Raw genomic sequence first — 9,393 nt, forward strand, 5'->3', positions numbered from 1 at the left:
TAGCTGCCCCGGTTGTTGCCATGTTTGGGGTGCATGTCAGGAATAACAGAATAATGCTTTACTAAGAAGTGATTGGAAGTCCTCCAGAGAAGGCAGAAGCGATGCTCTGAAGGTGCGTGCCAGGGGCCAGAGGAGCTGCAGTCCCCACACGGACCAGCCGGACCTGCACCTCAGAACAGAACGTGGCTTGTCGTTACCTAGCTGGGGGCTCAAAAATGCACATTTCTGTAGTACATCGGGCTGAAAGTGCAATGATAAACACTCTTTAAACACCCTCTCGTTCCTCTTCCAAAAACAAATTATTTTTTGAGATTTACCGGGAGGTTCGAATTGCCTGTGCCGTGAAACCACCAGTTGTGGTCTAACACGCAGGTATAACTCTCGGCTCAGGGGGAATCCCACACGTGCCTTTTAGAAAAGGGAAGTAACGTTTTCTTCAGCATTTTTGCAGGTGTGGTTCTGTACGTGTAATTAATTCTGGAGATAAGTGTCAGTTTTTAAGGCAGGCTCACCTGACGTACTCAGCTCCCTGAGCCGTTAGAGCTAACTCCTGAAACAGTGTCAGTGTCCCATCGCAAAGTGCCCGGCCGCACGGGCCGTGCAGTGCTCGGGGAGGTGGCACTGGCCCCGCCGCAGCCCCCGGCCTTGGAGCCTTCCCTCTGCCTCTGCAGCCCTGCCATGCGCCCCGTCCAAAGAGAAATACTCTTCTCCAAATCGTGCTATTGCAGTGACATACTGGCGTGTGCGTCCCGAGCCTCGGGACCTGGATAGTTTACAATTCCAAAAAAAAAAAAAAATACTCGGATTACTCTGCTTAGCAGGTGGCACTTTCTGCTCTTGAGAGATGTTTGCTTAATGACCGTGTCACTCACGGATTTAAACTAGCATAAGAATCCCTTTGTTGAAAAGCTAGTTTATCAGTAGGACGGTCTCTGCGTATGTGTCACCTAAGCAAGCAACCACCTGTATGCCCAGAGTATCTTAATATTGTAATTTACTGCACCATACAGTCAATTTAAGGGTGCCTCTATATCCTCTGTAAGGCCAGAGAGTTGTGAGAACAAGCCAAGCCACAGAAAGACATCACTGTTTTTTGAAATCATCTCTGTCTAAGTAGCCATGCACTTTCCCAAATTGATTACAGGGAAACTTTCTGTTGTAGAATCTGATCATTTCATGCATATCCTCCCTGGAGCCTCATAACACACTTAGTACAGTACTGCAGCCGAACCTCAATATATACATATATGACAAATATATGTATATACTATGTGAGCAATGCTGAAAATATTTAATGCCACACGATGCAATGTGCATGCATGCCAAAAGTCTTAAGATCTGGCCCTTCATCTTCATTGACTGGTGTTGAAGGTCCTTGGTCTGTTCCGACAGCACTATCCCTGACGCTTCTCCACAGTTGGGTGCAACAGCCTGTCCTGCAGCAGTAGGAAAAAATGGTATGAGAAGCTTCATTACGCTTGAAGCACATTTCTGTACAAGTTGGCAATGTTGTGGAGTTGTGTGGAGCTGCTAGGGGAGGAGAGGGCGCAAGGGGTGGACAGACGGACGGTTTAGTTAAGGAGGAACCTCCCCACGCCCCTTCTCGTGCGGACTAACAGGTCAGCTTTAGCGTCCAGCAGGAAAAGGAGCCCTTCCAGGTGCAACAGCCGTTTGTGATGGCACAGAGCAGTTCTGTGTATGCCCCAGCGCGCGGGCGCGCCCTCCGGCCGGGCTCGGGGCGCTGTGGGGAGCTCAGGGTGGCTCCCGCTGCTGGCTGCCGGCTCTCCTCAGGGCCCCGACTCGCGCCGGGGGGGCTGCAGCCCCTGCCCCGCGCGCCCGGGCCTGGGGACGGGAGTTGGTTACTTGTTCTGCTGCTGATCTCCTCGGATCTTCGTGCTTTGGGGGTTTTTTCCACCGAGTTGACGGGGCACTTCGAGAGCCACGTGCTGAGGTCTGTTCAGGCAGACGAACGTTTTCAGAATTGTTTCGCTGCTCTGGGGAGTCTTAGCTTGCCCGCACGCCCGCAGCGGCCGTGGGAGGAGCAGGCAGCTCTTTCGACAGTGGATTCTCACCAGCCATGAAAATCAGGCTCAGGGCATCTTAGGTTTGGCATTCAGAAACCCAGACAGGGAAAGCAGTGAGCACTTCACAAAATCAGACTGAAACACGGCCACTGTAGAATTTATCGTATTAAATGATACGCTGAAAGCACAGAATTTTGTGTAGGCCAACAAAAAGGGCTATTTTCAATTACTGCACTGCATGACTTTGGTAGATTTTAACTTCTCTTATCTCCTAAACAGCCAATAATACTTATTTATATTTGCCAAGTAGTACTTAACACAATGTTTTCCAGTTTTAAGTTGCTATTGTAGCACTTCAGTTGAATTTAACTTATAGTTACAATATAAAATCCACCAACTCACAGCTGATCCTCACTTTTCCAAACTTACGTTCTGTAGCAAAATGCTGTGTCTCTGGGTTGGCTCATTGCACGTGTTATTCATTGTTTAAATTTTTTACCTATAGATACCCATAATATCTGCCGAACATCTGACTAGCCACAAGTATGTTACACAGATGTAGACATTTTGTCATCAAACAGTAAGTGCCCAATGTGTTGTTGCTTGCGTTTTTCTTACCCCAGCGTGTGCGTAATTTGTATTTTTCAGGGACAGAATGTTTTTATGTTTTTCCCCAAGAAAGCTAGTAAGGTGCGGGGGAGGAGGCCGCGGACCCCGCTGACGTGCCATTCTCTGAGCGGAGACCCCGTAGTTGGCAGTGAGCACCTTGGCTAGCGGGTTGGACCAGATGTCACCATCAGTTCGTACATACCCAGAAAGCAAAATGAGAGAGGCTAAAATCAGAGTTTTACGTTTCGTTTATAAAGGGTGATGGCTCCGGCAGTGATGCGAGCCAAGGGCCGGGCCTGGGGGGGAGTTGGTTACGTTCAACTGTCTTTAGAAAGGGCGAATTCTACATCTCCAGTTTTGGGAAGCCGGCACCTCTGAAGGTCCAGGCTGAGCCGTCGGCCTGGCTGACGCCCGGGTCCTCCGGGACACGGGTTGTGGCTGCGGTGCCCGGTGTTCCCCGGCCGGGTGCTGTGGCCAGGGGAGGCCCCGCACGGGCACGGGCCACGCTGCCGAGCGTTGGTGCCCGTTGCAGACCGTGCCCCTCGGCTTTTCCTGCTGCAGCCTTTCACCCTGCGTGGCTTGAGACCGGGGCGCGTGTGCCTAAGCTTGAGAGATTTTTTTTTTTTCCCCTGTACCTTCCCGTGAGTAAACTGCAGCTCCCAGTCTGCCCCGAAATTGCCCGTCGCCGTTAAGACCGCGCACGGCCCCTCGTCACCTCCCCCAGGACAGCTTGTGGCCCTTTCCCTCCCTTGCGCTCCGTTCCTGCTCTGATTTTTATTGAATGGCTCGGCCGTCATGGAATTATTACTTAGGGTGAGGCTTAACTGATTGGCCACAGCGGGTTTATAATAAAGGTCATTCCTTTCCGCTGAGCATAAAACTGCCTGGGTGACCCAGGTGGGGTGCCCCTCGTCTGCAGCCCGACCTTGGTACCAGGCCTCCCCTGCCCTCAGCCGGGAGCGGGGTGGCCGTCCCGACGTGGGCTGGAATCGCTCTCTAGGGGTGACGGGCAACCGAGGCCGGAGGAACAGCTGCGCTGGGTGGGCAGCTAAGTAAGAAAAACGACCTGGGGAACAGAGGGCCCAGGTCCCCAAGGATGCCGAGGTGCCTCTCAAATGCTGGTTGGGCTCCCGGGTTTGCCTGGGGCCGCGGCAGCCGGGCCTGGGAGGGGAGGGGGGCCGGGGCTGCCGGGCCGCGCTCGCGCAGCGCTTTGTGGGGAGCTGCCCCCCAGATTCGGATCCCTCGGGAGGGGCAGGAGGCCGGCGTATCGCGCGCTTGTGTCACTGCAGAATTGGGGCGCAAAGGGAATCTTAATCACAGACCGGTTTGGGTGGGGAGGGACCTCAAACCGCCCCCCCCCAGTGCCCCCCCCTGCCCCGGGCAGGGCCCCCTTCCCCCAGCCCAGGGGGCTCCCAGCCCCGTCCAACCTGGCCTGGAACCCTTCCAGGGAGGGGGCACCCACAGCTGCTCCGGGCACCCGAAGTGAACCGCGCGGCGGGGACGTTACCCCAGGGAGATCTCGGGGGCAGGTTTCTCTTCCTCTGTTGCAGATGTCAAATTTGGGCTGATGTGGTGCTACCAAAAAGTTATGACTGTGTTGAAAAGGCTTGACCTTCTTTCCTTTCTAGATCATAACTAAAGAGAAAAGGACAGTGTGTTTGGGTTGAGAAGAGGACGAGCTCATTAGCCATACTGTATATACCGTCAAGCAACACTCGGAAACTCCCTCAGCAGTAAAACATCACACATTGCATGTTAACGAGATGAAACAAGAACTTGGAAATCCACTGCACACTGTTGCCTATATACTTTGTACATTTAATTGATATTTGTGCTGAGGTGATCTTATTGTCTAAAAACTACAACATTGTCTATCTTTTCTAGCACAGAAGTATGCATATGGATTTGGATATGCATACGCAGTCTATTTCCTACATAACCATGTACGTCACCTTGAAAAGACAGACGATGATGTAACCATAAATCTATTATGTATTGGTACGTCTGTAGACCAAGATATAATTTTTTAAAGTAAGTTTATTTCTTTCAAGGTTTACAAATAACAAAGGTGCACCTTGTATTTAAAATTGCCATTATAGATGAGAGCGTGCATGCACAGTAATTTTTGTTTAAGAGTAATATTTTTAATGTAATAGATTGTAAGAAGTGGTAAGAGAGGTATCTGACAGATGAATGTGCCAAGCAAAACCACAACTGTGTATATTTTAAAGCACATCAATGGCTTTAAGTACCATGTTGTTAAGGATTCTCATGAAGTGCCATAGACTGTACATCCGATTAGAGTATTATTTCTGCAGTGTTATTTTCAGAACCACGTTTTCACTTACTTTATTAGTACTAATCAGTCAAAGGGCACCATTCTGTTTCAAACCAAAGCTGTCTCAGAAATGGCCAACCATTCCTTACAGTAACAGTAGACAGCACAAGAAAGATACTCTAGCCGTACAAATTAACCCTTACTGGACATATATATAAACTATTTTAAGGCATTGTAGTGTAATATTTATGCATATTTTACTGTATAACATGATATATGAAAGGGAAAAGCCATTTCTGAGACACAGTAACAAAAGTTTGAGGAACTTCTTTTGCTTCTATTTATAGCCTCTGTCGAAAGTCGAAAGGACTATAAATGTTTTGCAGAGATGGGTTTCACTTCATCAAAGTCACGCTTTCCACGGTGACTCTAAACAAAGACGAAAGAAGCACTGACATCAGATGCATGACAAACCAAAATATGAAAAATGGACATGTTTAATTAGCGTAGAAATTGGGTGGGTTAAATACTTGGGTGAGTTTTATATGTGATTTTTTTGTTCAGATTAACTGCTTATAGCCTTAGAAAGCCTTTACAAAATAAAAACAAAAAAAAAAAAAATAGATGTGCATTCAAGTTTTAAGAATGGATTCATCCAAAGGAATTCCTTTTTGTGGTTTGGATGTTGCAGCTAGTAAAGGATATTTTTGCTCTGTTCAGCAAAGTGCTGAAGTGGGGGCCAGGTCACTGGTAGCGTAGCGTGGAGTGGAAGAAGCGCGAGTTCGGTTGTAGAACTCTCCATACTTCCAAGTTTACTGCGAGTTTTTATGCTTGAGAGAGATGCTTTATAGTATAAGAATGATGTGTTGATTTTACTGATTGTACTGTACATCTATTAAAGCCTTAGATTATTACATTACGGGTTAAAACCCATACCAATGTAATTTCAATCGTGTTAAGAAAGTATAGGTGACTTCACATGTTATTGTAGTTACTTAACATTAGAGAATATTACTTATTTTTTTTCTTGTTAAAAGTGTAGTTTTTGTTTCTTACATTTATTAGATTGTTTTCATTTTCTATTACCAGTTGAATACCATTTCAGTTTATAGAATTTTGTTTTATTAGAGTTTACTGATGACATTTTCAAAATACAAAAAAAAAAAGTAGTTTTCTTCATAACATACTCAGTTTTGAATTTACATGTAGTGTCATATGAGTATTCGTATTATTGTTAACTAAATGATTTATATTTTACTGATTTAATATTACAATGTAAGAATGTCAGTCATTGTTAGTTCTTGTCTAGTTTTCATTAAAAGAACAAAGATCTTTTATATGGATATCTTATAATTATATAATCATTGCTAAGTAAGAAGTTAAGTTGTTGCTATCGCAACAATCCTGGCAGACAATTGAGTAATATTTTGATGATTTATTTTGTTTTGTAATTAGTTATTATGAGAAAATCTAGTTCCTAGATATTAGAATAAAATTTATTTTCTACTGTATCCATTTCAAATGTTAAAATATTGTTTAAATATTTTTTGAAATCCCTGAATATCAGGCCTTGTTATAAATAAGCTGCATAATCAATAGATCAAGGGACTTTTTGTTGATAATCCAAATACTCAAAGTTTACGTAACAAGAATTATAGTGTGTGTGTGCAAACTCTTGAGGGTTGATTATGCTGCAGTTTAGCATGTGGGAACGTATAGAGAGAAGGTTGACTTTTTGCACTTCTGTATATAGTCAAAAAAGAGAGAAACCTGTATAATAGTAAGATCTTATTTTGAATAAAAATGTCTATAATTACAAGGAGTTTTGTTAAGGCTAATAAAATGACAGGCTGAACAAAATTGCTTGCAAAAGTGGCACAGAGTTAGCACTCCATACCCCTTCAAAAAAGTTGCTTTGCTTTATGTGGACAGCTTGTAGTTTGCCAGGATTTTTTCAGCTGGAAAGATATGCCATCCTTCCAAGATCTCATGACTGACAAAAGCTCCACTGGTTCAAATCTGCCTGAAAATCATTAATAATAATAAAAAAAAAAAAAAAAAAAAAAAAAAAGGAAAAAAAAAAGAAAAAAAAGCAGGTACTTCAAACCATCAAGGTGAAATCATGGATCAAATATTCCGTACATTATTCAAAAACTACTGCATGTTTAAAGTATCAAAAAATATATTAAAGATATATGCTATTCAAACCAGTTTCTGACAATTTCAGTGGTTTATTGTTCACAAAAAAAGATTCTTCAAAACAAATACTGACTTTCACAAAAGAGTTGAATCATGAACAGGCAAACCAAACAGCACACCGTAGCCGTAGTTGTTATGTGATTATTTTTTATTGCTGTAGTGGTCCTGTTCTTTTAGCAGGTGAAAAAAAAGCCCTGGGAAGTTTTACCGTTTTAATGGAAAGCGTTCCAGAAGCCTTGTCAGGATACATGCCAGAGCTGGAAAGAAAAAGCGATTAGGCCATTTCTGTATCGGATCTCTCCAGTACTCACACTGAATAATTAATGAAGTTGCACTTATTTGCAACCCCGCAACTTTCATCTGCTGAAAGGACAGATGTGCTTGGTTTTACTATTATGTAATCACAGACTTACTTTTTGCTTGTAGTTGCTCCAAATTATGTACTCTGTCCTGGGCTGCAATTTGTTTTTCTGCTTATTTTATTATTACTGCTCTAGTTGACCTTGCTGTATGGAAAAAAATAAAGTGAAATTGCCCTAATAAAAGTTCCCTTTCTTAACTACGTTTTTTCTATCTCGGGTCGCAAGTCGCACCGCTGGCTTCCGTGCGCATTTTGAATTTTATCCGCGCGCATTTTGAATTTCATCCGCGCGCTTGTTGGACGGAAGGGAGAGGATTTCTTTGCGGGGAAAAGCCTTGTGTGCCGGTACCGGGCTTTGTCCCCGCGGCGGCGCCGGGACGCCGAGCTGCTGCTCCCCCCGGCTCTCCCGAGGTGCCGGTGAGCGCCGGGGGTGGGGGGGGGGACACGGTCCCGGGGGGGGGGGGGATACGGCCCCGGGGGGGGGACACACGGTCCCGGGGGGGGGGGGGACACGGTCCCGGGGGGGCGCGGGGGCGGCGGCTGACGTTAGAGGGAGCCCCGTTTCCACTCGTTCGCCTCCCGCTGCTCGCTCCGCTCATCAGCCCGAAAAGTCACGGGCTTCGTTCGGAAAGGGGGAGCGCGTCCGAACGCTCGTTTCCCCGAGGGATTTCGGGTGTCTCCCGTGCTCTCGGCGCCGCCCGGGAGCCCCCCCACGGGCCTCCCGGGGGGGTTGTCGCCTCGTGTCTCAGCTGAACACGCTGAGACACGAGGCTGAACACGCAGCCCCTTCGCGCCGCGCTTGCATCCGTGCTCGTGGTGACACCAGCATTGTAATCTGTCCTTGCATTCGGCTGCTAAGCGAAAAAAAAAAAAAAAAAAAAAAAAAAAAAAAACACAAAACAAAACAAAAAAAAAAAAAAACGCGTCGAGCAGCACGAGTGTTCTATGTTTGCAAAAATAACCTGGCTTTGTTTTCCTCTCTAGCAGGTGAGGGCAGCCACGGAGGCTCCCGTGGTTAACGGGGCTGCTCCCAGTCGGTGCTCCCGCGGCCGGGGGCTGCTCGGTGGCCCTGCCCCGGGGTCACCAGCCCCACGGGACATCGGGGTCACCCAGGACCACCCCCCCCCCCCCGGAGGGGCCAGGCAGGGGCCGAGCAGCAGCTCTGCAGCCCGGAGAAATAAAACGGCTCGGGATGCTGGGGGGGAGTCACGGGAAGGAGCTGCCAAAGCAGCGCGGGAGGCCCAGAGCTGGCCGGGCTGGTAACAGGTAGGAGAGCGATAACCACAGCCATAACGGTGGTTAAAACCAGAATGCAACATTTTTGTTCAATGGGGTCCGGCTGTGCCTGCAGCTGAGGTGTGTTATGAAACAAGGGAAGGATGCCCAGGCTTTGGGGAAGGAGGAGCAGAAACCCAAAAAGGAGTTTGAGCTGCGTTTGTGTGATCTGTGATGAGAGCAGGGAATGGCATTGGGAGGAAGGAAACAGAATAATTCTGAGGGTCTTTTTGCATAATAAAATAAGCTTATTTCCTTCTTGAAGTTGTACCGTGGGCCTGGGGGACCCATGGTGGGTGTCAGCCCCGGAGCTGCCGGGGAAGGCAGGTTTGGAGAATTGGGCAGGTGGCTGTGATGGTGCTGAGCAGCCCCCGGGGGGGTGGGTGGGGATGGGCATGCTGGGGCTCAGCTGGGGGCGAGGGCTGGAGGCAGCCGGGCAGGAGTTGGTGACCTCCGGGCGTGCAGGTGGGAGCTGGTTGCTGCTGGTGGCTGGGGTGGGCACGGTTTGGGCTCCCTGGGGGAGATGCTCCAGGAAGCAGCAGCTCACCGGAGCCTCGGGAGGGCCCCAGCCCTGGGGGGGGACCTTGCCCCGGTGCTTGTCCAGCCCTGGCTGGGGTCTCCTCACCGAGGCCCAGCCCAGCTCGCCT

General features: G+C 47.8%; 1 protein-coding gene across 9 annotated transcripts in view; it reads left to right on the forward strand.

Moving 5' to 3' along the window:
- Positions 1-6,982, forward strand: part of LOC122152421 (muscleblind-like protein 1) — a 28,034-nt gene extending 21,052 nt beyond the window's left edge. For 8 of the 9 annotated variants that reach the window (XM_042794822.1, XM_042794856.1, XM_042794828.1 and 5 more), the window contains 2 exons: positions 2,530-2,604; positions 4,262-6,982. In XM_042794822.1, coding sequence (XP_042650756.1) covers positions 2,530-2,586 — 57 coding nt within the window. In that variant the 3' untranslated portion in view covers positions 2,587-2,604; positions 4,262-6,982. The remainder of the gene's footprint in view (positions 1-2,529; positions 2,605-4,261) is intronic. The other variant, XM_042794818.1, reaches the window with a different exon arrangement.
- The last annotated feature ends 2,411 nt before the right edge of the window (positions 6,983-9,393 follow it).

The sequence above is a fragment of the Tyto alba genome, unplaced genomic scaffold (assembly GCF_018691265.1).
Source record: "Tyto alba isolate M040663 unplaced genomic scaffold, T.alba_DEE_v4.0 Super-Scaffold_10, whole genome shotgun sequence".
In the NCBI taxonomy this organism is placed as follows: Eukaryota; Metazoa; Chordata; class Aves; order Strigiformes; family Tytonidae; genus Tyto; species Tyto alba.